The sequence below is a fragment of the Miniopterus schreibersii genome (genome assembly GCF_964146895.1).
Source record: "Miniopterus schreibersii genome assembly, chromosome: 2".
Classification (NCBI taxonomy): Eukaryota; Metazoa; Chordata; class Mammalia; order Chiroptera; family Miniopteridae; genus Miniopterus; species Miniopterus schreibersii.
In genome coordinates, this window is record NC_138102.1 from 28091123 (window position 1) to 28118013 (window position 26891).

The following is a 26891-nucleotide window of genomic DNA, read 5'->3' on the forward strand; positions in this document are numbered from 1 at the left end:
TGCTCTTCTTAGTTCAGTCACTCGGTGCGCGATGTGTTACTCACAGTGCGGCTGGGACCGCGAAGAGCCCGGGTCGCCGTTGGCGGCGGCAGCAGCAGCAGCAGCAGCCCCGGCAGCGGCGCGGACCCAAGCGCTCGGGCGCACCTCGGCACCCCGGAGCGCGGTGCGGCGGCGGGACTAGTGCGGCCGCGCGAGCCTTAGGCTCGGCCCCTCGCCTCGGGGACCCCGACTCTCCACCCAGCCAGCGAGTCCCCAGGCGCCGCCCGAGAGCCCGGGAGGCAGCGGCCGCGAGCAGCCGGGCCAGGGGGCGGCCACAGGCGGCGCCGGGCATCCTCTGGGGCTCCGGAGCGCGGAGGGTGCTGCGCCACCGCTCGGTGTCGGCCCCCGTGGGCCTCCCCGAACCTTCCCCACCTCCTGGGCCCAAGGGACACGGGCTCGAGCGGGCGAGCAGGGGTGAGGGAGCAGCCCCCGCCTGCGCCCCCTCTGCTCCCCCCGAGCCCCTTTATGCCGGGCTGGGCAGCGCGGCCTGAGGCGCCCGCGATGGCGAGCCCGCCGCTGCACGGGCCCCCCGGGCCGGCGGGCGGCGACGGCCCCAACCTCAACAACAACAACAACAACAACAACCACAGCGTGCGCAAGTGCGGCTACCTGCGCAAGCAGAAGCACGGCCACAAGCGCTTCTTCGTGCTGCGCGGGCCCGGCGCGAGCGGCGACGAGGCGACCGCGGGCGGAGGTCCTGCGCCGCAGCCGCCGCGGCTCGAGTACTACGAGAGCGAGAAGAAGTGGCGGAGCAAGGCTGGCGCCCCGAAGCGGGTCATCTCGCTCGACTGCTGCCTCAACATCAACAAGCGCGCCGACGCCAAGCACAAGTACCTGATCGCCCTCTACACCAAGGACGAGTACTTCGCCGTGGCGGCCGAGAACGAGCAGGAGCAGGAGGGCTGGTACCGCGCGCTCACCGACCTGGTCAACGAGGGTCGCGCCGGTGCCGCCGACGCGGCCTCGGGCGCCGTCACCGCCGGGTCCTGCAGCGCCTCCCTGCCCGGCGCCCTCGGCGGCTCCGCCGGCGCCGATGACAGCTACGGGCTGGTGGCGCCCGCCACGGCCGCCTACCGCGAGGTGTGGCAGGTGAACCTGAAGCCCAAGGGCCTGGGCCAGAGCAAGAACTTGACAGGCGTGTACCGCCTGTGCCTGTCCGCGCGCACCATCGGCTTCGTGAAGCTGAACTGCGAGCAGCCGTCGGTGACGCTGCAGCTCATGAACATCCGTCGCTGCGGCCACTCGGACAGCTTCTTCTTCATCGAGGTGGGCCGCTCGGCGGTCACCGGCCCGGGCGAGCTGTGGATGCAGGCCGACGACTCGGTGGTGGCCCAGAACATCCACGAGACCATTCTGGAGGCCATGAAGGCGCTCAAGGAGCTCTTTGAGTTCCGGCCGCGCAGCAAGAGCCAGTCGTCGGGGTCGTCAGCTACGCACCCCATCAGCGTCCCGGGCGCTCGCCGACACCACCACCTGGTTAACCTGCCCCCTAGCCAGACAGGCCTTGTGCGCCGCTCGCGCACCGACAGCCTGGCTGCCACCCCGCCGGCCGCCAAGTGCAGCTCGTGCCGGGTGCGCACGGCCAGCGAGGGCGACGGGGGCGCGGCGGCGGCCGCTGCGGGGGCCGGGACGGCGGGCGGCAGGCCGGTGTCGGTGGCGGGGAGCCCCTTGAGCCCGGGATCAGTGCGCACGCCGCTGAGCCGCTCGCACACCCTGAGCGCCGGCTGCGGCAACCGCGCGAGCAAGGTGACGCTGGCGCCGGCAGGGGGCGCCCTGCAACACAGCCGCTCCATGTCCATGCCGGTGGCGCACTCGCCCCCCGCAGCCACCAGCCCGGGCAGCCTGTCGTCTAGCAGCGGGCACGGCTCGGGCTCCTACCCGCTGCCTCCGGGCCCCCACCCGCACCTGCCGCATCCCCTGCACCACCACGCCGGCCAGCGGCCCTCCAGTGGCAGCGCCTCAGCCTCTGGCTCCCCCAGCGATCCCGGCTTCATGTCCCTGGATGAGTACGGCTCCAGCCCTGGGGACCTGAGAGCCTTCTGCAGCCACAGGAGCAACACACCGGAGTCCATCGCGGAGACGCCTCCGGCCAGGGATGGGAGCGGGAGTGAGCTGTACGGGTACATGACCATGGACAGGCCCCTGAGCCACTGTGGCCGGCCCTACCGTCGAGTGTCGGGGGACTGCGCGCAGGACTTGGACAGAGGGCTGAGAAAGAGGACCTACTCCCTGACCGCCCCTGCCCGGCAGCGGCCGGTGCCCCAGCCCTCCTCTGCTTCGCTGGATGAGTACACCCTGATGCGGGCCACCTTCTCCGGCAGCTCCAGCCGCCTCTGCCCGTCCTGCCCCACGTCTTCTCCCAAAGTGGCCTACCACCCTTACCCTGAGGACTACGGTGACATTGAGATTGGGTCCCACCGGAGCTCCAGCAGTAACCTGGGCACGGACGACGGTTACATGCCCATGACCCCTGGAGTGGCCCTCATGGGCGGTGGCAGCGGCAGCTGCAAGAGTGACGACTACATGCCCATGAGCCCCACCAGCGTGTCTGCCCCCAAGCAGATCCTGCAGCCTCGGGCTGCTGCCGCGGCCTTGCCCCCCGCCGGCCCCGCAGCGGCGGCGCCCACGGGCGCGGCCGGCAGGGCCTTTCCGGGGACCGGGGCCAGCTGCAAGGCCGGCTCCCCGGCCGAAAGCTCGCCGGAGGACAGTGGCTACATGCGCATGTGGTGTGGCTCCAGGCTGCCCGGGGAGGGCCCCGACAGTAAGCTGCTTCCCAACGGGGACTACCTCAACATGTCCCCCAGCGACGCGGGCGCCTCGGGAGCCCCGCTGGACTTCTTCTCTGCGGCCTTGCACGGCGGGGGAGAGATGCTCAGGAGCGTCCCCGGCTACTGCTACAGCTCCTTGCCCCGCTCCTACAAGGCTCCCTACGCCTGCAACGGGGACAGTGACCAGTACGTGCTCATGAGCTCCCCCGTGGGGCGCATTCTGGAAGAGGAGAGGCCGGAGCCTCGGGCCGGCGTGGGCCCCGCGCGGCCGGCCGGCGTCCCGGGGGCGGGGGCGGGAGGCGGCTGCCCCGCGCAGCCCGCGCCGGCCGTGGGGCCTTCGCCCGGGAGGCAGGGCGGCGGCCGCCCCGAGGGCGCCCTGGGCCAGCGCTGCCGCGCGGTGCGGCCCACGCGCCTGTCCCTGGAGGGGCTGCAGACCCTGCCCAGCATGCAGGAGTACCCGCTGCCGCCCGAGCCCAAGAGCCCGGGCGAGTACATCAACATTGAGTTTGGCGAGGCGGGGGCGCGCCTGTCGCCCCCCGCCCCGCCCACGCTGGCGTCCGCGGCCTCGTCGTCCTCGCTGCTGTCGGCCGGCAGCCCGGCCTCGTCGCTGGGCTCGGGCACCCCGGGCACGAGCAGCGACAGCCGGCAGCGCTCCCCGCTCTCCGACTACATGAACCTGGACTTCAGTTCGCCCAAGTCCCCCAAGTCTGGTACCCAGAGCGGGGACCCGGTGGGCTCCTTGGACGCCCTCCTGTCCCCCGAGGCCGCCTCCCGGTACCCGCCGCTGCCCCCGCGCCCCGCCGCCCCCGCCCCCGGTGCCCAGCCGCAGCCCCCCGCCCCGCCGCCCCCGGGGGAGCTGTACCGCCTGCCCCCCGCCTCTGCGTCCCAGGGCCCCAGCGCTGCCTCCTCGTCGTCCTCGGCGCCGGGGGACCACGGTGACTACACCGAGATGGCCTTTGGCGTGGCTGCCACCCCGCCACAACCCATCGCGGCCCCCCCGAAGCCGGAAGGCGCCCGCGTGACCAGCCCCACGGCGGGCATGAAGAGGCTGAGCCTCATGGAGCAGGTGTCCGGCGTCGAGGCCTTCCTGCAGGCCGGCCAGCCCCCGGACCCCCACCGGGGCGCCAAGGTCATCCGCGCGGACCCGCAGGGGGGCCGGCGCCGCCACAGCTCCGAGACCTTCTCCTCAACCACCACTGTGACCCCCGTGTCTCCGTCCTTCGCGCACAACCCGAAGCGCCACAACTCGGCCTCGGTGGAAAACGTCTCTCTCAGGAAAAGCAGCGAAGGGAGTGGCGGCGGCGTCCTGGGTGGGGGCGACGAGAGCCCTGCGCAGCCGCCGCTCCCGCAGCAGGCGCGGCCGCGGACGCCGGGCCAGCCGGGGGGCCTGGTGGGCTGCCCGGGGGGCAGCGGCGCCCCCATGCGCAGGGAGACCTCCGCCGGCTTCCAGAACGGCCTCAACTACATCGCCATCGACGTGAGGGACGAGCCGGCGCCCTCGCCGTCCCCGCAGCAGCACCCACATCTGCACCCACATCCGCAGCCAGGCGACAAGAACGCCTGGAGCCGGGCCCGCAGCCTCGGGGGTCTCATCAGCGCCGTGGGGGCCAACAGCACCGGCGGGGGGTGTGGGGGGCCAGGCCCCGGAGCCCTGCCCTCCAACACCTATGCCAGCATTGACTTCTTGTCCCATCACCTGAAGGAGGCCACCATTGTGAAAGGTGAGGCCCTTCACCTTGTGGCAGGTGGGAGGAAGGGCGGGGCAGTGGGGGAGCGTCGGGGGGGTTCACTCCTCTTCCCTGTTCTGGTACCTTGACCTAAATGCCAAAAGACTGGCCCCGGCTCCTTGTTTTGTTTTACTTTTGGCTCCTGCGCCCTTCTCTTTTTCCCAAAGACCTTGCCAAGAGCAGTCAAGTCATCTTTGACTTGAATTTGAAGCTTCCAGCTCAGGAGACTGCTGCTTGTTTATTTGGCCAAACACGTTTCTTGTTTCCCACAGTCCTCTTGCCATCTGCTAACTCTGGACATGCTCCCCAGGTCCCCACCTCTAAGAGGTGGCAGGCACTGTCTTCTTGATCTGAGAGTGGGAAAGTTCTGCTAGGAAGGGCCCAGAAGTTCGGACTTCTCCCAGGCTTGTAACCTTCGCAGATTTTCTCTTTGTTTTCCTGGAGCCAGGCCCCAGCTGATTCTTGCTGAGCCTCAAAGTTTATAAAAACAGGCTCGAAAGTCACTTAGGAAGTGAGCATCCATTTCTGTGGCTGCTAAAGGGAACAGTTCACCGTTTACAGTTTACACATAAACTGTGTCCATCAGAGACATTCTTTTTCTCATAAGGGGCTGGGATAGTAATACCCCTTAAACACAGTTCAAAAGCAGTGGTTCTCAAACTTGAGCATACCTGGAGTCACCTGGAGAGTCTGCTTGAAACCGGGATGATGGCTGGGCTGGACTGCGTAAAGCCCCAGAGATTCTGATGCAGTAGGTCTGGGGTGTGACCCAAAATGCGCATTTCTCAGACGTCTGGGGGATGGGTGACCATCCTCTGAGAACCCTGCCCCAGGTGAGACCCATGTGAGGAGGTTTGAGAAATTACCTACTAGGCCTCACCCTAGACACATTCAGGTAGAGCCCAGGCACGAGCGTTTTTCAGTTGCCCAGGTGATTATGTGCAGCCAGGATTTAGAATCAGTGCTTTAGAGAAAACAAGTGAAGACAACAACATGGGGCTTTTCAAGAACAGTGGGATAGATGGTGCCCCGCATTGCTCTTCACGTTCTCATCAAATATCCATGAGGAGAGAGAGACTCCTTGCTTTGCAGCTGGCGATGCGTGCTGACTGTCTCAAACTTTGATAGGGGAGAGAGAGGAATAAAGGGGTGAGGGATGTTCATTTCAAGAGAGTTTCTTCTTTAATTCTGTAGCTTTTTCTGTGCAGGGTTGCTAGTGAGATAGAGACAGTGTGGGAACCACGGAAGGCACAGGAGTGGATGCTGTCCAAGATGCTGGCCTAAGGTCAGCAGTCAGCAGGGGTTACAACGAGGTGATGATGAAGGTGGCTTGGGGATCCATATGCCTTTTTTCCTTAAAGTAAACAGGCCAGTTTAACGCTATCTAAATGCAGCGTATGTTTGATAACATCCACGGGATTTAGAATTATAGCTGTAGGGTAATTACAATGTAATATAATAGAGGAAAAACTATTTACGTTTTTATTAAAACCCTAGAATAAAAGATGAAAAGTCACAGAATTATCAGGAATGCAGTGCTTCAGCATTTAGTTAAATCAATTGGAAGTTGTCAGAATGTTTTCCATAAACGGTGACTCTCCGCTGAAGGTCATTTTACTTGGAGTTACAATAAGCACTACAGGTATGCCTGAAAAATTGCTAGTGTGTCAGAGAGTTAAGTATTAGCTGCCTTTCAAGACATGGACCATATAAACACACCAGCAGAACTAGAACTGAGTGGGGGGAAAATACACACACACACACACACACACGTTTATTTGGTATGCCCAAATGGGTATATGCCACAGTGAACATGAAAGTACATTTTGCTGAAATCTGATTCTAATCAGAAAAACAGTCTGAGAACATAACACCTTTTACTGCTTTTGGTAGAGTAGGCGGTAAAAACCTGGACTGGATTCAGGAGGGCCCCAGGAGTGGGTTCTTGCAGTAACAGGAGGAGTGAGCTGCAGTGTGCGTCTACGGGCCTAAAAGGATTTGAGGCTTTTTTGATAACATAGATACATTCAGAAATGTGATTCATGTATGATATAATGCCCTTTTCAGACGAGGGAAAATTTTAAACTGCAAGAGATAAGTTTAGGTAGAGAACCGATTTAGCTTGTTTTGTTTAAGATTTCCCACCAGTATAAAATTCCTTTCAACTTATAGGATTCAGGATTCTGAAATCAAAACAGCAGTTTGTATGTTTCACGGTGGCTGCACAAAGATGAGAGATCGTTTTGGTTTTTGTTTTTCCAAAGTCTGTGTGGGCATGATGGTAAACACCCTTTTAAAAAGGAAAAGGGCTCTTTTTAAGCAAAATTGATAATTGCAATTGATTCATTGTGCCAAAACCACATTTAAAAAAAAAGGACCACATGCTAAGTGGGTTTCTAGTAAACTCATTTGAACACAGGGAACAGCAGAATAGGAAAGAGGAGGGTGTCATCTTAATTAATGTGGAAGCTAAATTGTGGTCTGTGAAGCCAGGAGAACATTTAGAAATTCAGAATGAACATCCACTTTTATTTAACTCATGTATTCCCGTAGACATTTGTTTGGGGTGTTCATAAATAAAAAGCTAACGGGAGATTAGTGTCCTTTGAGAGAATAATTTCTAGAAGGAATACTTGCAAAGCATTTCTTTGAAGGAGAAATAGAAAAAGAGCTTCTGGGTCATTGTGCGCACTGCCCTGGCTCTCAGGAGGGGCAGCTGTTTGTTTCCACATAGGGCTTCTTGGGGCCTGCATGGAAAAACTGCACTGGTTATGCTGAGGCAGAATAATTTGGGGTCACTTGGTGGTGTTTGGTATTTGCATAAGTCGTGACAAAGACAGTAAAGGTTCCAGCAAGGTTCGGTAGTTGTTTACAATAGAATTGGGAATGGGGGTGGGGTTTCAATGCGAAAGCCAAGTCAAAGTTAGGACACTTTAGGTATATGTATATAATATAGATATATGAGTCCAGAGAAAAATAAAAGTTTAAATCTAAAGTATGCATCTCATTTGGGAGTAGGGGAAGGTTATTTACCATGTATTTTATGTGTGTGTATGTAGAAAAATTGAACTAATGTGTTAGCATGTTGTTGTTGGGGAAGTGGAGGTATGTTACTGAATTTACTATGCTTTAAAACTACTTTTTAAAATTAACTCATATTTTTGTTCTGATTATAGGTTGGTGCATGCCATAAAATATGCTATTTTAGTGTTCCTTTTTAGTGGGATTTTTATTCTAAAATTGGTTTTTCTATATGTGCAGGGCAGATTAGGTTAAAAATGGCCACTGAAAGCATCTGTATTTAAATGTTCGATAAAAGGGACTGTTTATTCATATGCTATAGTAAAAGATTATGGATTAAGAGAAATGTTTCCACAGGAATGATACAGTCACCACTTACGTTTAAAAGTATTGCCTGTTGAAATCTTAAAGCAAAGAACGTGGACACTTTTAGAACTCCAGGGAGATTGCCGGACAGACCAAGACCCTTTATTTTTTCTGTTGTGTGCATTTTTCTGCTTCAGCTGGCCAGCTCTGTCACAAGATAGTCATGTGCACGCTCCTACCCTACTCTCAGGAACAGACAGTGAGGTGCTAATGAAAACACACAGAGGCTTTCGTGAATGAAAGTCACATGACTTGTGCTATTTCCCTTATTGAAAGAGAAACCTTTACAAAAATAGTACTTCGCAGAAGGAAGCATACATAGTATGTGGAACACTAAACCAGAAATCAGGAAACCAGGTTTCCAGTTGCTGATCTTAATGAGTCTTTGTGTGACTAGAGGGAAGCCATTTAATCCCTCTTTCTCACTTTGTCTGTAAAATGGGATCATTTTAAGCCTCTCCCTTCAGTGTCACAGGGCCACTGGCAGGTCCAGGAGGTAGTAAACAGGGAAAGTGGTTAACGTCTTGCAAAGAAATGTGCTAATATATCTAATGATGCTGTTGAGACTTATTACCTTGAAATGGTGAGAATATACAGGAAAGACACTTTTGTAAATATGAGTGTTTCTAAATTAAAACAACAACAAGCTCATAGTTGTCTGAAAGTAGAGACAATCAATACCTTTTTAAGAAACGCTTGCCATTTCTGCTTGATTGCTAGTTCTACCTCAGTTTCCGAGAACCATTGTTTTTCCCCCTCTCTATTTAACTTGTGACTGTTTTCATCGATAAAATTATCAATTGTAAGGAAGGAATGTCTTAAATTACACAGTAAAATAACAATTAAGGAAAACAGCATCTTAATCCTGACACTATACTAAGATTATACTTTTGATTACCTTTTATGATTTGCTTATATATTACGAGATATTGTTAAGTAGTGTCAAGATGAACATGTATAATTAGAATACACATTTATTTAAATCAACAGTGTTTGTTCTCCTGCTGGATGCATTGAAAGAAAAACACAACCCTTAAACCTTCTGTAGTTGAATCCTCCATTGCTCCACCCTGGAGTATCACTCGTTGGGGTTGATTTAATTAGGGTGGTCGCTCCTGCACTGTTTTGACTTGTTTGGTTGTCAGAAGCATTAGGAAAACCTCTAGTGTTTGGTTCTTCTGTTCCTCCGCAGACCCCCCTCCCCCCCCAAAAGGAATTTTATTAGATAATTAATGTTTCATATTCTTTAGAACAATTAGTATTAAAATGAATCTCTTTCTGAAGAGGGGAACTTGCAAAAGTTTTAGTAACAGCCTGGGCATAATGGGTTTTCTGTTAAAATTCCCACTAATGCATTTTCTGTAGAAGCATAGTTCCAAGAGCTAGTTAACTTTTGGTATCAGATTTGGCAAGTGGAGAGGTTTCTTTGTTTTGTTTTTTTGGGTAGCACAGAATCAAGTGTTCCCATTTCACCTTAGAAACTTAAGGGAAAATGTAACTTTACTCTTTTATCTGCATTGCCAAGTAGAGTGGGGGAAACACTCAGAGGGAAGCAAAGCGCTGTGCCCTGCCCCAAAGCCAGTCCCTCACTGAGGCCACTGTAATGGGGAGCTCTCTGCAGACTTTACTACAGACAGGAGCAGAATGTGTATTTCTATACAAGTTAAGCAAGGCATTTTCATGTTGCCTTTTAAATAAACAAATGAAAAAGATTTCTGAACCTCTGTAATGGTTAGTTCATACTATTTGTCAGTGGCAGGTTTTGTGAAAACAGTGCTATCCAAATTTAAAGGGGAACACTCTGTTAACTTTGTTGATTTGAACGCGTTCTTTGAGATTGCAATGGTTATTTTTAATCATTCAAGGTAGGTCATTGTAGATAGAGTTCAGTGGTAGATTTCTGTGAACTGAGGAAGTCATCACTCAAGGCAGAGGAAATGCTGAGGATGATAATGGCTACTGATTATTTGATTTCTTTCTAGATAGCCACAGGGACTTATATTAACTGTGTACTAAAATAAAAGGCACAGAAGAAAGTTTGACTAGAGAGAGTTAGAGTTTATGTTGTATATTGCTTTGTGGGTACAGATAATACAGGATACTTTTCTGCATTGTATTAGAACTGAATTCATTGAATTTTGCTGAAATACAATGTGGTTAAAACATACAGGCTGCCTGTATACACCTGATAAAACAGTCAGTTTAGGGATTCTGATTTCTTTTTTCTTGGGCTAGAAATTAAAAATTTTCAGAAAGTCACTTTTCATGTCCAGAAACTATATAAAATTTGATCAGGCAAATGTATCTTCAAACTTGGCCCAGTTTTCTTATGCTGTGTGGGTTATATATGCACACAGACAAGATTTATAAAATATTTACTTATTGTGCTATTACTGAAATTTGGACTATTCAGTCAAATATTGTGATCCATAACATACCTTAAAGAGAAATGATCCACATGCATAACACTTTGTGAATACTGTTTTTTTAGTATTGACTTTAAAGAGTATCAAATTTTCTATAAATAAGTATTTTTGGGTGGTGATGTGTGTGTGTCAGTGTGTGTGTGGTTCTATAGTTCTGCTCCAAGAGGCTTGATGTGGAGTTTTCATAATTGAACCTCAAATACTAAATAATGATGTGTTCTCTAATTATGTTAGAACTTTATAACCTTAAGTATAATTATAATCTTACAGTTATGTTAATCTATCCATATGGTATTGATACAAATACTTCAGTGAATGATTATGGTGTAGTATTAAGTTTCAATATACAAAAATAGGTATTATGATAGAGTTCATTATATTATGTGATTTTAATAGTTACCTTAAAATGCATATGCTTATATGAAGAATGACTTATGCTTTTGCATGATATTAATGGATAATCTATAATATTGGGTGGGGCAAAAGTAGGTTTACAGCTGTAAGTACAGGAAACAGAGTTTATTCTTGTATTATTATTTATTAATTATTATATTGTTGTCCATATGAACAACTGTAAACCTACTTTTGCCCCAGCCTGTGTTTGTGAATGTGACACACTGCTTTTTCTATGCAAATTTAAAAGTAGTTACTTAAATCAGTCTGTCTTTTGCCTCCAAATTATAACAATCCCAGAAATTGGTGGTCAATGAATTATGTAAGAATGCTACTGAAATTGGAGGTGATAAAAATGTAACCATTATTCTGATCAATACTGAAAGATGAATGCAAGCCTCTCTCCCCTTTGGATCAAAAGAATTGCTTAAAATTCAAAAGGTATTTTTCTTTGCTTCATAGTGTTAAGACATTTTCACATATAGAGGATCATGTAATAATACTCCAAAAACCTTATGACATAGGCAGAGACACTTGGATCCCCATTTTTTTAAAATAAGGAACCTGCAGCTTCGAGAGGTCCAGTGACTTGCCCGGGATTCTCAAGCCGGAGGGAGTTGTGTTGAGTTTAACTATAAAAAGAGACTGTTACATGAGCATTTTCCTGTGGTTCCACCTGGTGTCATCCTCCCACCCCCAGCCAGTGCTCCTTATGTTATATCACAGTGTCTCCAAGTTATACACATTGTGTCTGCTTTGGAAGCTCATATACAATAGAGACATTAGGATTTTATTGTGGACTCCACCTTAGGCAACTTTCTAATTCACATTTTGTCTTTTATTTCACTTGGGTGATAATTTCTCTTTTCTTTATGCGTTACTCATTTGAAGTAAAATGGGGACAGTTAAGCAGAAAGACTGGACATTGAAGGAAAGCCCCTTATTTTATTTTATTATTTTATTTTTTTATTTTATTATTTTTTACCAGTTTTTACACCTGTCAGTTTGAAGGGTTTAGGATTTGATACTACTCTCAAGGCTGTCATATTGTCAGTGAATTTTAGGGTCCAGTTAAGTGGCTGGTTGGTCATCTGTTCTGGGGGTTTCCAGTTTCCCTTCCTGGATTTCTAGTGGTCTGCAAAGTGGAAAACTTATATTCCTTCTACTATTTTTGTTTCAATAAAACAAACTATATTATACTTGATAAGCTACCTTCTCACCACCACCACCAAATACAGTGTGGTGACAACCAGGAAAAAAATACAAGGGAAAAGGGTTGGGAACCATTGGTATAATGTAACTTATTTTAAGGTTGTGCAAACAGAGCCCAAGGGAGGTCAGGAGTCTTTTCCAAGGTCACTGGTTTAATTAGTTGGTAGAGATGTTTGTAAATAGTATCAAGAAAGAATACGGAATTCTCTGTCTCCATGGGTCTTTTGTGTACTGATGAATAACTTTCTCCCAGGATATGACCTGTTCCTTCTAGAACAATTCAGTATTTGGGGAAATGGTATCCATCTTTTTTCTTTGGAACATTTTAGTAAATTCTTTCATGCATATACCAGGTATGCTAGTGGGCAGAAATAGAGAATGCAGAGGCCCCTAAGTAAGGAGCATGTTGTAAATCAGGGAAATAGGGCTGCTCACAACTATGTGAGCAGTGTTACTGATGAGGCAGAAGAGAAAAGTTTTGGTAAACACTCAAGATCATGTGCTTACTTGTAAAATAAAAAGGAGAAGAAAGAAAATTCTTGGAATCATTCAGATCAATAGGCCTGTATTTAGGAAAATGTAAGTTCTTGCTCTTTGTAGATTGGTTCACCCTGGACCCCTGATCCGGTACCTCGGGGGGCAGTTGGTGTTTCTGTTGCTGCGGGAGGTGTCTTTAAGATGCATTAATTCCATAAGTAGAATGTTATATACTCCTCATTTTGATTAAGTCCATTAACAGTTTCCTAAGAAATTAGTCATTAGCCTATTTAATGATGAGTTTATTTGAAAACTAACCAATTTGGAATTTGCCTAAGAACCCATAATAAGTAAGTCATCAGTTGTTGCTAGGTGTTCTGGGGAGTGGATTGTTTCACCAGGGCCCTTCTTTTAAGGTTTTGTGGTTGTTTTTTTTCTCCCTGAGAGAAACGTTTAACTGAATTTTTTATATGAAGAGAAATGGTTTTTTTGAAGGTGCTACCTTTCTGCTGATGTGCCTATAACTAAGACTTAAGCAAACACAAAAAGTCATAAGCTGTCCGTATTTTTCAGAAATGTAGTTGGGAGTCTATGGCCTGGTGCTCGTGCGGGTGACTCAGGGTTTTGTTTACATTCGCTGTCAGTCTCTGCAGCATCCGAGGAGAGAGTACTTCCTTCCTAGCAGATGGTAGCCTCCGGGGCCCTGCGCCTGCCTTTATAAGCAATGTGCACGCGTAATCTAGCCAGGATCTCTGTTGACAATAGGCATGGGATTGGAGACTGTCTGCCCCACAGGATAAACAAAATAGGGGAAGGCTTTTTCCTTCTATCAGGGAATAATGGGGTGGTGAAACTAGTTTTTAGGTGAAGAAGAAAGCCAAGTTCAGAATACCCTTCTACTGTATCTGTTGATCACTTACTGAGTTATGAAGAAAAATGGACACGATAGAGATTCTGATGTGCTATATAGGGAATCTTCACAAATAAACCCAGCAGGCTTTCCCCTGGGCGAGGTTTCGATTCCTTCTGTGAAATCTTGCCTTCCTCTGAGGACCTGGGAACTGAGCACTGGGTGCACTGCCCAGTGCTGGTGGTGGAAAGTCACCAAAAATAGGGACTGAAGTAAGTGACCATCTGATGCCTGTGAGTTCCCAGGTCTGTTTAGAGGCCACCCCCAAACCTATCATGTGAGTTCCACCACCCAGCCACTGCCCTGCCAGGGCCCAGATCACACCCAGGAGGGCTTCTCCTCCCCTTGCCTTGTTCCGGGCGCCCAGAGCCCCTTGGTGGCTGGATGAATTGGGGGGAAATTGTGAGGTAGGGGGAGACATTTGGAAATAGGCCAGGATGTCCTTACTGAATTTTAAAATGACACAAATAATACTTGAAGAACTCTGGACAATAAGCAGGATTAAATAAGGCATGGGTTAGAATGTGATGGGCGGCTTGATTTTGTTCGAAGATCAGAAATGGGGGTACTAGCACTCTGGTACATTGTGGACACCATGGGGTTCCTGAACTTATAAGACAGCAGACTCCTAGAGAGGAAGGTATTCACGGCCAGTTCATACACCAGGGCCTGGATGCATTTTAAAAAGAATTACTAAAGTGATTTGTGATCATGTTATGCTTCTGTTTTATTCTTATATGTTAGTAGGTGTTTTTTTATTGTTTTTCAACATAAAAGTGACCTAAAAATAACACTTTTCATATGCAAATGAAACAGAACAAATCCCTAAGCTGTATCCATGCTCTTCCAGTTTTATATATATATATATATATATATTTTTTTTTTTTTTTTTTTTTTTTCCCCCCCTCAATCAAATAAGTTTGGTGAAACCTCTACAAAGAACTTTTGTTACTTCACCAAGTAGGTTTCTAGTAACTGTATAGGTCAATTGAAAATATTCAGATATGTTAGTTGCAAAACTGCAAGATCTAATCTTTCCTTCTTTAGGATCGTATAAATCCAGGAGGGTGAATTTACTCTATAGTCAGTTTCAGAAAAGTAACTTGAACTGGTTAAGTAAACAAAAACAAATTTAAAACTTTAATAGTGAGTAGTATGGATATATTAGATAGGAAAGCCTGACAAACTTATAAATATTAATGGATTTTTAAACATTATTTACATTTCTTTTATTTTGGCAAATTTCTGAAATGAGCATTTTCTTCCAAAGTTTATGTAGCTTCGAAATGCCATTTTGATATTTGGGCTCCTATCAGAATGTTAAAGATGCCACAGGACTGACTCACCTTAATTCTGTGTTACTTCTTATCATTATTTGCAGTTTAGCTTATCAGTAATGCTGGTTTATTAGCAGTCTTAGTTCCAGATGAAATAACCACAGCAGTAAAGTATCCCCGTTTCCCCGGCATGGAGCATTTAATTAAGTTCCTAGAATAACTCTGGGTGATAAGCATTCATCTTCACAGCTCCGGGGTCCCTGCGGTTCAGTTGGAACACTCAGAAGTCATGGGGTGTTAAGGCATTTTCCAAAGCTGGGACATGGTTGATATTTAAGCCAGTCGATTTATTGAGAATTCACTGTGTACCAACAAGGGAGTAGATGTTCTGGGAGATACAGGAAAATCTGAAACAAGCCTCTGTCCACTTGGCGCCTTTATAGTCAACTTGGACAGCGCCCCACTCAAGCTGTTTTCTGGGCAGCCTCTGGGAGCCCTTTACTAGGCGCCCACTCTCCAGGCCCTCTTGGCCAGAGACGAAGAATGGGATGTCCCTGCCGGGACTGTGGGTGCCCTTGCTGGAAAATTCTGAAGGAACCACTCAGACATTCAGCCCCCTCCCTACTCAGACTTGGGGCACATTGGAAGAGGCTGGATTTCCAGGTCCATTTTCTTCTCTGAGAAACTTTGGGTTTGATTTTGCTGGGTCCTAGTCCTAGGTGTCCGCCTGCTCGAGGCTCTTGGCAGCCTTGCCTCCTCACTAGTCCAGCGTTTCTCTTTGTGCCCAGCCTTTGTTGGCAGTGGTAGTATTCCAGAAACTTCCCAGGGCTAGGTTATTGGTCTCCCTTTCCTGTGCCTGCTGAGTCTTCTCTGCTCACCTTGCCCTGTTACTTTAAAGAGTCTCCCTCTTCAGTGTGCTATGTGAATCCCTCCTGGGGACTCATCACTGCTTTCCCTGGGCACTCGCAGCTCACACTGAAAGCCAGCACACACCATGCCTTTCCACAGAGAGTAAATGCTTAGACTTCAGTGGCTATTTTTCTCAGAAATAATCCACAAACATTTAAGAGAATCTTAGTTCGTTTTACATTTTGTGATTCAAAGTTGCTTAATTTTAAATCGTCCTAATAATTTCCAAATAGGATATAGTGTTTTCTTAAGAAACACCTATAACCATGTGTGGGTGGCTCTGAAGCCTTTTTTAAAAGTGTGTATCCCGTCGTTTTTACAGACATCCATGACCTGTCCAGGAAAGCCCCCTTCTCCTCCTGTGCAGAGGAGGCCTCCTGGCCAGCAGCAGCCCCCTCCTCTCATAATGCCTCCTGCTCTGAAAACCTGCCGCTGCTGGACGCCCTGCCCCCCGCCACAGTGGCCACTGTAGTCGGAGGAGGGCAGTCCCATTTGGCTGGGCAGCTCTGTGTTACCAACCCATCAGGCTGATGGAGTCAGCTCCAGGTGAGTTTCCTGTCATTCTTACCTTTTACCACCTTTTATCTGTTCTTTCCAGAAAAAACAAACAAACAAACAAAAAAAACGACAGGAACTTCACTTAAGAGCTGCTTGGGAGGGTAGAAGGCTGGGCTTTGGGGCAGGAGGGAGACAGGCAGAAAGGGTTAGACTTCCTTTCACCTTTCAAGTGTAACCAGATTGCTAAATTTTCTTTTTCTTTTTTTGTTCCCCCATTACAAAGAGGCCAATTGTTATATGTTAAATACTTTTTAAAATATTTCACTCATTTGAAATATATTAAAGTACAGGCTAGAAGAAAGAGGTTTGGTTTCTAACTAAAAAGAAAAAGACCAAAGGTACTACTGAGTCTTCAAGTCTACCTTTGAAACCTAGGAAATAAACGTAATTTTGATATGTGTTCAGAATAGGAAGTAGTATTTTAGGTGGTAGCAAATGCTGTAGTAAATGCGCATAAAGTGGGGGAAGGAGAAAGGGAGAGGTGACAACTTGAAGGTGGTGAAGAAGCAAGTCTTGTAGACATTTAGAGGGAGAATCCATGTAGGCAAAGGGAATGAGTAGCCATGCAAAGGCCCTGGGGCAGAAGATTGCTAGTATATGTTTCAGGATAAGAGGTAAACCCGTGTGTCTGACAAAGAGGGAGCTGGGTGAGAGTCATAGTGAAGTGAAGGAGGTAACGGGGCCATGTAGAGCCTGGTCAGCCATCATAAAGATGTCAGTTCCTATTCAGCAGTGTAGAAGTTCATATTTAACAGTGTAAAAGGGAACTAGAGTCTCTTTGGAACAATATGTAGAGCATTTTAAAACTTTTCTACTGGAGTCATCTCCTGTCGTAGTATCTTCTTACTTAGTGAGGTATTCGTCGAGTCTTCAATTTTCTTCTCAAAAATAGTACGTAAGATGTGAAAAAACCTAAACATTTTCTAGTAGATTGAAGATGCCGAGATGTAATTGAAGTGGGGAAGGCAGCCAGAAACTTTCACAAGATAAACAACGAAATCAAAGTGCCAGTGTTTAGTCATAGACTTGCAAACCTGATTACACAAACATCCTTGTAAGGCACCTTATAATTTATAAAACATTCTCAAATGGTATTTAATCCTCAGAACCTCCTTGGAGGGCAGGTTCTTGTTGTTGCTTTTTAAGGAAAAACCCAAGGGTGGAGAGATCTACTGTGGGCGTGCCATGCTGGCGAGCCTTTCCAGGCCTATAGGGGGGCACTGCTCGGGGAGGCCTGCTGCTACCTGGTTCTCTGTCTTCAAAAAAATAAAAATAAAGTCCATGGACAAACCCTGGACAGACAGATATCTCGGAGCCGTGTCAGTGACCTGTCACTCCTAGCCCTCCCTGACCCAGGGTCTTCTGAACATTCGCTTTCCCGTCAGGGCTGCTAAATTCAGGCTGTCCAGCACATTGATTTGATTCTTACGCTGATTTAGAAACTAAAATGATAGGTTGTTTATTAGCCTGTGTATTTCATAGAAATTCCACCTGAAGAGCGCTAATGGAGTGAGTTCGGAGCTGAGGGTGTAAGACTTGAGCAACGCTAGTGCACTGCTGGTAAAAGACCCCCCCACTCTCCTTTTAGCCCGCCGGTGAGGAAGGTGCACATTTAATCAGTGACTTGGGTCAGCTCTGTCTCTTATCTGCACCAGAGGAATGTAAATGTCCATCTCTCTTTTGGTGCATCTTTGTGTAGAAGCCGGAGAAAACAGAGAGGCAGTGCCCTGTGGCCCCAACTAATCAGAGCTCAGCGAGTTGGTGACCCATCCTGCTCTCTGGGCACATGTGACATGAAGAGGAATTTGTCATTCTCTTTCTGTGCAGCTGCCTGCCCAGGGACACATGCCTCCCCTGTCCGGCGTTTTGTCCCGTTCACAGGGTGTGAAGAAAGCGGCTGGGCCAGGCTCTGTGTGCAGCGTTTGAGAACTATTAGCTTTACATGGCCTAGAGTTACCCCCAGAAAAACAATTCTACTTCTGTTCTGCTTCTCTCCCATTAAAACAAGTTTATTCATTTTATTCCGGGAGCTATTTGCCATTGTTATTGTGTATTCATCAGTTGTTTGTGTGCTGCTGAATTTGCAGTTGTTCGTGATGTCATTCATGGATATAATTTTGAATGAAGAAAAAGCTGTGGTGGCAAATGTGCTCAGAGATACCACGGCCGTGGCTCCACAAATTAGCCCAAAGAGCGGGGTGGGAGGGGCAGGCTTTCCTTGGCAGCAGAGGGCTGCCCGCGTTTAAGAAGCCTTTGTAGTTCAAAACAAAACATGTGGTTACATGTGTACATCATTTAAAGGTGCACAAAAAAAGCAAAAGGATCAACCACAAGATGCGAGTCATGCCAGTAGCATGTGCTTTGCGGCACATGGGAAAAAAAAGTATCGTTTGCATTATTTACTTACAAATTTTAATAAAATTTCATTTGGTAGTTTCATAATGACCCAGTGAAAAATTCAGGGCAAGAGGATAATGTCCCTATTAACCGGCCGGTGTGGTGGTTCCTGGGCCCCGGGACCCTAAGTCTGGTGGGGCCGGTGGCTTTCCACACCCACGTCTGCTTGAGCCATGGGACTGGCATGCGGTTTTAAGGTGTGGGAACAGCTTGCCCTGAGTCATTCCTAAGCTCCCAGGAATGCTTTTGTGGTGACTGATGATGGAATGAGCTCTCCGACCTGTGCCGGGGCAAAGAGAGTGTGCACTTCAATTCCTGAGTAAGGTTTGACCTTCAGCCTTGACCTTACTGGTAGATCTTAAAGGGTGCCCATTTGCACAAGGGCTTTTAAATTAGATACAGTCTTCCTCCCAAGAGACAAAGCTGACATCCTGTATTATGCAGATGTTACAGACTGTAGTCTGGGAGGGAATTTACCTGCAGTTTGGAAGCAGAGGCTGCTCAGGCCACTGCGTTTGTGCCCAGTGGAAGCTCAGTATATGGAAGGAGGACTGGCCCTCTCACTGGCTCAGTGGGGTGGGGAAAAGGGGGAGGCAGTGGATTATAGAGTTTTTCCCTTTTTCTTATAATCTTTTTTTCCCCTATAGTGAAAGACAAGCACTTCACTATACCTATTTTTAATACATTTTCAAATTACCGCATTTTTGTTAAATATGAAAAACATTATATTTTAGAATCCCAAGGGTATACCTTTTAAAGTGTACTCATGAGTATATTACTTATTCAGTGATATTATAGGGGGTGTTTGAGTTGTGTTGGGCATAATTTCAGACTTCAGAAAATGTTTATTTCTATTTCAGTGGTAAAAACAAAAAGGAACTGAATCATGAAACTAAAAAAGCAAAAAATGTAATAGCAACTCTTAAGTATTTTAACATTTGAAAGAAAGAAAGGCTCATTTTTAATGATATATAACAAAAAGCTCTTGGGGATGGGTATATGTTGAATAAATTGTTATTCTAATTACCTAATTTCATAGGAAAAACATTCAGGTTTGAGAATTTCAGATATAAGCAACATAAACATTTTTATAGCATAAATAAAATACAGAATTTTTACATTGGTATAAAATCCTAAGCATAATGTATTAAATCTGAAGAAAGTATTACACCACACGTAGGATATTTGCAGTGTTTAGGCAAGTTGTTGTTGCTTGGTCCAAATATTCTTATTGTTTTGTGTATTGTTACACTTTCAAATGACCAAAGAAAGAGAAAAGATTTGGGCCCTTTTGAATTGCAGATCTGATGTGAGTAGCAGTGTGGGATATATTTAGTAATAATCAGAGTTATTCAGTGCTTTTGTGTTATGCATGAGAAACCACCTAGAAGAACCATAAGTTAGGGACATTAATTCCAAAAGCGTGCCGGCCTCATAAATGATTTCATGACTTGCTTCCTCCTTTTCAGTAGGGTCTGTAACTGGATAGCATGGTTTTTAGTAGATAGTATTGCATTTCTAAAGGATGTAAGCCTGCAGATAATTTTCAAAGGGTATCAGTTAGTCTCCAGGTGTAATATACAGATAGAAATATACAGTGTTGTTTTGACAAATTAGTCTTCCTTTCTCCTCATTGTCTTCCTTATGTCGAGGGGCATATAGTCTTTGTCACAACTGCTCGACTCTGCTATTAAAGCGTGAAAGCGGTCATATGCAGATGAACGAGTGTGGCTGGGTTCCAATAAAACTTTATTTGCAGAAACAGGCAACAGGCCAGGTCTGGCCGTATTTGCTGACCTCTGTCTTAGAATGCCACTCTCATTCTTTTAAGGTCTTTTCTCTTGGGCCTCAGACAGTTCTAAAGTTTTGTTCTCCTTTAGAAATTTTTTTTAGCCTTTCTGCCTATGAGACATGGTATAAACCACATGGGTTTTTGTTTCAATTTAATTCAACAAGGCTTTGTAAGGACCAAACAAGCATTGTGCCAGACGCTGAGGACAGGCATGGTCCAACTCCTCGACGAGTAGGGGAGACAGATGCACAAAGCAGAAATTCATTGTCTGGGCAGTGTTTTGGGTCATTGGGGAGAGTTTTATAAAGAGCTAATAGTACCATGTAACTGTTTAAACTCTGGGTCCCCAAGTGGAAATTCGAGACGTCCCCCCCTGTCCTACCCACCCTTTCATTATTTGCAGAAATTGACAGTAGTGGCCCCAAGTGGAGCAGCGAGGAGGGTTCTGGGGGAGGTTATGGACTTTCCTTCCCTGCTGACCAGCTGCAAGGCTTTGGGCAAATCGCTGATGCTCCCTCACCTAGGCTTTACCTAGAAAGGTTTAACATTTTATAATTTAACAGAAGAGTCCACCAGCAATTCAGGGGGCATTTTTGCCTCTTGGGTGTTTGTGTTGAAAAATAATAATATTTCTCCTATGATGTTGGACACCGCTGCTGCAGCTGTGGTAGGAAACCCTTGCCATAGAAGAGTAGCTTAAAGGACACATACACCAGGCTCTTTAATAACAAGCATAGAAAAGAAATGAATACTTAGGCATTTTGATATAAAGTCGGCCGAAGCTCTGCACTATAAAATTAACACAGGGCTGTGGGTGAAAGCTTGACTATGTAGAAGACATTTGAAGTATGTAGTTAACAGTCCAGGAGGCCTGCTTCCTCTAGTCTTTGGTGATTAAGACAAAGTCTCATGTAAAGGATTAAACAGGAGCTAAAGGAGGAGAGATACCTTTTATTAACCCCAGCCTTATATGAAAACTAGATTCTCTCATTGTCTCATCCTGTTTCATGTTGTGTCATTACCATCAAGTTACAACTTGATGCTAGGAAATTTCTTTAATAACAAGCATTCAGAATGAGATGGTTTTAATTGTCAGTGGAAGTGATGAGCTCATGTAGAAGAAAGTTTTAAATCTTTCACAGGTAGGGGTGGTAAAGTAATTTACTGCCCCCATTTTTCTGGGGGAACTTGTTCTTCCATATTTTCCTTTTAAGTAATTTTTTTTCCAATTTAAAAGAAAAGTTCCAGTAACCATTTTTCTCAGAACCCCTGGCTTAGTCGTTATCACACCCAACCTTAACTTTTTTTTTTTTTCTTGCATATTCTAAGAGCGTTTTGCTTTCAGTAAAGTAAGGAGATACTAAATTATCAGGTTTATTTTTCTAGGAATTTCTCATGTAACTGAAAAGTTTATTTTTCCCCCGTAATTCTATGTTTAACACAAAAGGACCTGAAGGACATGTTTGGGCTCATCAGAGAGTTTATTTTTTAATCATAGTTGCCACAAAAAAAATAATAAATTTTTATTTTAAGTATATTGTTTCATTTTGTCATGCAAATTAATGTCTGTAGCACCCAGTTTAGATATGCCCGAACCTGCTAAATGGATTTGCACTCTGGTCCAGTGTTGCTTACTGCGAGGCCCTGTTCCCTTCAGCAGGGCCATGGAGCCCTCTACGGGATCTGTCTGCATGGGGCTTCACATGAAACTCTGCACTGAGCTCCACATGGGGTCTACATGGAATGGAGCCTTACATGGGACTATATATGGAGCTGTGTATGGAGCCCTCCATGGAGCTCTACATTCTAGACCTGATGTTTCACTGTATTTTCCACTAATGTGATTGGAATCATGGAGCCCAGCACATAGGTGATGTAGCATGTTAGTATTTTGACCTTTGTGCTGTCTGGGGCAAGGGAGCTTTCCCACTTATTTTAATGACAAAATTTTTCAGTGATCTATCTTTTTTCCTCCCTCCCTCCCTCCCTCCCTCTCTCCCTCCCTTCCTTCCCGTAAAGTCGAGCAGATTGAAGTCTTGTTCTTTACTGGACTCTACCTTTACTCTTGTCACTTGCATTCTGATTGCTCTTCTAAATGGAGTAGAAAAGGGGTGGAATCAGTCTCCAGGGAATTATGATAACTGGCACATAAGACTGTGCTCCTCATATGAACATCATTTGTCATATGTGACAGAGCAGAAAAATAAAATATGGGGAGTAGCTAGCCTGCGTGACCTGTCATATGGAACAACTTTAATCATTTTGCTGAAAGTTTTGCTTTAAATCAAGTAACTAGATCAATGCTTGTGTGAATGGGGTTCTTGACAAAACGCTGTCTAAGCTGTGGAAGGTACAGTGTGTAATTACACGACAGACTCAGTGAGTATCAATAAGTTTATTTTTAGACGCATTGCCTCTGGGGGCAGAATTGGCGCAGGTCGTTCTGTAACTGCCTTCATAGCAGCACGTGCTTCTTGCTAGATTTCTTTTTTGTTTTGCTGCTGCGCCTAACGTGTTCAAAGAATGTCTCCCATCCTAATGAATATTCAGTGTGCAGTGATCCTAAAATTAATCATTTGTTCTTTGCTTCTACTAGAATTAGTATAGATAATAAAATAAATAAATTTTTGCTGAATCTCATCATTAGGAAGTATAAATATTTGAAGGTTAAATATGTCAAGTCAATGGTGTTAGAAGACTTTTTTTTTCCTAGTCTGGATGAACCAGATTAATTTTCAAGGGGAGGGACAACTTAACTGACTTTAAAAGTAAGTAAGTAAAAAAACATTCCTAGCTTCTGGCTCCTGCCTCTCTTCTGAGTTGGGGGGAGTGACACCCAGGGAGGGGTTTCCAGGTGGCCTTCAGACCTGATTTGATACCTGGATGCCCTGCCCGCGTACGAGAGCCTGAGCGACAGCACATGCTCATGCTTTTAGCCCAGTCATCTTTCCTGAGTTGTTTCCACGCCACCTTTTCCTTTGGCTGGTTCCCTCCTGTGGTCCTAGGTCAGAGCCCTTGCTGGCATGCCCATCAGAGATTTGCACCCAACTCCTATTAGAAAGGCTGTATTAAATCTCAGTCGAAGCAAGTATCTTCTGTCACTGGCTTTCTTTCCATAAGATTAAAAAATTATAGTTAGGTTTCCAAAATCCCTTTTTTCCTCTGTGCATTCTCAGTGTGCATTTACCTTCCATAGGTTTTTGTCAGGATCCTTTTGCTCAGCAAGTCATAGTCCTCTCAATCTGATTTGGGGGTACCCTCAGCCTTTTCCTTGCTTTGCATCTCAGCAAGGATTGCTTTTGATGGCCAGCTCTGTTTATGTTTGTTGTGGATACATCACGTGGGGGAGGATGTTCACGGAGTCGGAGGTGAGGCGCAGGCGTCTCAGTGGCAAGCTGCTGGGTGATGTGGGCTGAAGTTCCATGGGCCATGAGGAGGCCCACAAGTCTCAGCTCTTTCCTTTTGCAGTGACAGGAGGCGTCCATAGAAAGCAGTTGTTTTGTATCCTAATAGGAGACAGGTTGCATCCACGTTGTGTTTCCTCTAGTGCACATTTCTGTATTCATAAATGTGTTTGAAGCACTGCACACCTCATGCCCAAGCAGCTGTCTTTGAGCTGGTGGCCGTCTGCTTTCTGATCCCCCTGGCCTAAGCCTGCTTGCTTCTGTCCCAGGTGCCATGAACAGATTCCTCTCCCTGTGATAGATAGTACCTGCATGCATGTGAGTGTGTACTCAGTCCTCAGTGGCTCTCCCTGGCCCACATGTAGGATCATGTCCCTGCCCCTTCCTTTCGAAGAGGCCTGGGGCTGTGCGTCCTCCTGGAAGATTGGGTTTCTTACTGTCCCAACATTAAATTGCACCACTGGGTTGCTGGCAGCCCTCACTTCTGCTGCTCCTTTAGAATAGCTTTCTCCTTTGCTGATAACCGCAGCCTGGCAATCCTTCACTATCCAGGCGTTTTGGAGGGTTGGCTGCTTTCACTCCCTCCCAAGAGAAGAGCTCTCATGGGATTCCCATTCTAGTGGGAACTCTCCTCTCGCTCATCAATATCCCATGTGCCTCAGTGAGGCCCTGCACAAGACTAGAATGTTTTTAAATCTTGAAAGGGTATTGCATGAATAAATGCATGAATGAATGATTTCCTTGCCTTTATCAGCAATATTCTTTCGTAATGTTAATGCATAGAAATTAAGGTCTTGATAATTGTATCGTACTTCAGAAAATAAAATTACATGTTCAAACTGATGAGAGCTCATGAACATCTAGTGATAGGACTTGTTTCATAGCAAGAAAGCATCCTTGAAAACAGTGAAAATGGCCGTGGCCTTGTGACTTTGCAGATGAGAATGGAAAGTAAATTTCCAGCAGTAATTAACTCTCCATTTATATGACCTGTGTTTAAATTTGGGAATTAAATAACTTAACTTGTTAACTGTTTTCAAGATAATGGGTTTAGAGTTAAGAGGAGACAGTTTAGCCACATTTAGCTAATCATTAGTATAATAATAAACTATGAATAGAAATCTTTCTGGAAGCAGATCCCCTGGGTCTGTACTACCTACTCTGGGTGGCCGTGGGATTCATCTCACAGTCAAGGCGTGAGTGAGGCAAATCCAGGTAGATTTTAGCAAATGTCTCCTTCTAAGGGATGAGAACAATATTCAGATCCTCCCTGCAGCCTCTTAGAACCGGACATCACAGTGATAATGAATGAAGTAGCTGGGGGACACATCTTTCCTTCAGGGGACAGTTTGGGTCCTGTTTTCCATTAGGTTTCATTTGTAGAACTGTTTTCCTATTAAGTTTTTTGAAGGACCTAAGTAAGGCTTTTTAAAAATAATAAGATACACTTAGCACTGCCTCAAAATGCCACACAGTAGGGAGATTTTAAAAACAGTCTTGAAAAGATCCAGTATTTCCATTGCCCTTTGACAGCGCCGTGTCTGCACAGGCTGCTGTTTCTCTGGCCACACGCACGACGCAGTGAGCACTTCCAGTTTGCACCGGGGGACTGCCTGGCGTGCAGAACCCCAGTGTTTCACACGCTCACTCCCTGTTATGGGCCACACTGGAAATTTCTCTCTTGCTGGGATCGGTCCTCTGAACTCAAGATGAACAAAAAAGGTTGAGATTCACAAAGAAGCAAACCAGAGAGTGTGGTGGGTGTCTAGGATCGGAATTCTAAATGTCAGAAATGCAGGTTAGATAAACACGACTGCAAGGAAGAGCACATCCCTGCATAAGGCGGGGCGTGACCCGCAGGGCTCACGGTAATCGAGTCGCTGCAGTTAGGAGAGCGGTGACATGAGCAACTTGGCACGTTTGTTAAAAAGCCTGGAAGCTTTTTTGCAAAAGGTAATCTGCTATGAGATGTCAGAGTCTGTCCCTTAAAGAAGGAGGAACTCAAGTGAGAAAATGCTGGAAATGGTGGAAACTGTAAAAGGTTAAAGGAGTTAGTCTTTTGTCCGGAAGGGCGGTAGCAGTTAGAGCTGGTTGGGGGCCCAACGCCATGTCCCCTCCACGCTCCACCTAAGGGTAAATTCCTTAACTTGGGACACGGGGACCTTGAGTAGATGAAGGAGGGTGTGTAACAAGTGTGTCATTGCAGGCAGGAGCTTTTTAAATCTTGGGCTGCTTTAGGAATAGGGTAGATTATCCAATTGCAAGGGTCTTCTGAAGGCAGAAGTGTGGACTCATGACTTCTGCTTTCTTGACTATGATACACATTTGCGCAGTCGGTCTCGTTTACAACATACTTTAACATGTGTCGTGTTTTTCATCTTCTCAGCAGCCCTGTCAGGAAGGCAGTGGGTTTTTTTCCCCCTTAAAGAGTCAAGACCTAGGCAGTTAAAGGGGCCGCTGCCAGGCCGCACAGCTCCTCTCTAAAGGGTAGAATTACGCCTCTCTCCTGTTCAATGGAATGGCGCACAAAAGCACGTGCGAATGGTTTTCTTAAATTGAAAATATGAACTTCAGTGTGTGGACCTCACAGCTCACTCTAAACCTACTAGTTCTGCCTCCAGGGAAACCGAATAGGCGTTTACCCATCAAACTTGTTTCTGGAAAAGGGAAGGAATAAATGTTTGCTTTCCAAAGTGCACATTTTATGAAAGCCACACAGATTGGGAAGGCAGGGTAGGAGGGATCTTTTCTCTAACTCTGAAGATCGCTCTGTTGTCCGGACAGTCACCACTGCCTTCTTTTCTTTTTCAGAGTGAAGACCTCCCTGGCTTCATTACCACGACATCACACATCAGAGAATCGCTTCAAAAGAAGAGGATCAGCATTTTTTTTTTTAAAAAAAATTTAAGCTGCTTACAATTTTTCTTTTGGATCTGAGCAATTACCTTGTTTTAAACATCTGTGACTGTATTAGACATGGAACCAACAAGGCGAGAACTTGCCTCGCTCGCTTGTTCCCACAGGGGGCATTCATCCTTGTGCTGTTTGTGTTGTGTTTTGTTTAGTTTCTTAACACATTTTGCCGAAGAAGTAATTCTCAAGAAAATTGGATGTTTTCATTGGCCTTTCAGACTGTGGCCGGTGTCTTAATTTCTTCTTCTTTTCATTTTGGCAAGGCCAATTTGTCCCTTGGCATGCTAGGAGATCCTACCAAT

The 26891-nt window shown here is 46.6% G+C and overlaps 1 protein-coding gene across 2 annotated transcripts; it reads left to right on the plus strand.

Moving 5' to 3' along the window:
- The first annotated feature begins 403 nt into the window (after positions 1 to 403).
- On the plus strand, positions 404 to 26567 carry IRS2 (insulin receptor substrate 2). 2 transcript variants are annotated; one of them, XM_081128019.1, is made up of 3 exons: positions 404 to 4528; positions 15848 to 16071; positions 26488 to 26567. In XM_081128019.1, exons 1-2 carry the CDS (start codon positions 505 to 507, stop codon positions 16054 to 16056), a joined length of 4233 nt encoding a protein of 1410 aa, XP_080984145.1. In that variant the 5' UTR covers positions 404 to 504; the 3' UTR covers positions 16057 to 16071; positions 26488 to 26567. The 2 variants fall into 2 exon arrangements, with proteins under 2 accessions (XP_080984145.1, XP_080984146.1); XM_081128020.1 differs by lacking the exon at positions 15848 to 16071.
- The last annotated feature ends 324 nt before the right edge of the window (positions 26568 to 26891 follow it).

Bases quoted from the DNA above. Each gene is read 5' to 3' on its own strand.
- IRS2 (XM_081128019.1), top strand. From the start codon at position 505: ATGCCGGGCTGGGCAGCGCGGCCTGAGGCGCCCGCGATGGCGAGCCCG. The intron at 4,529-15,847 runs GTGAGGCCCTTC...TCGTTTTTACAG, and splicing joins GGAGGCCACCATTGTGAAAG to ACATCCATGACCTGTCCAGG.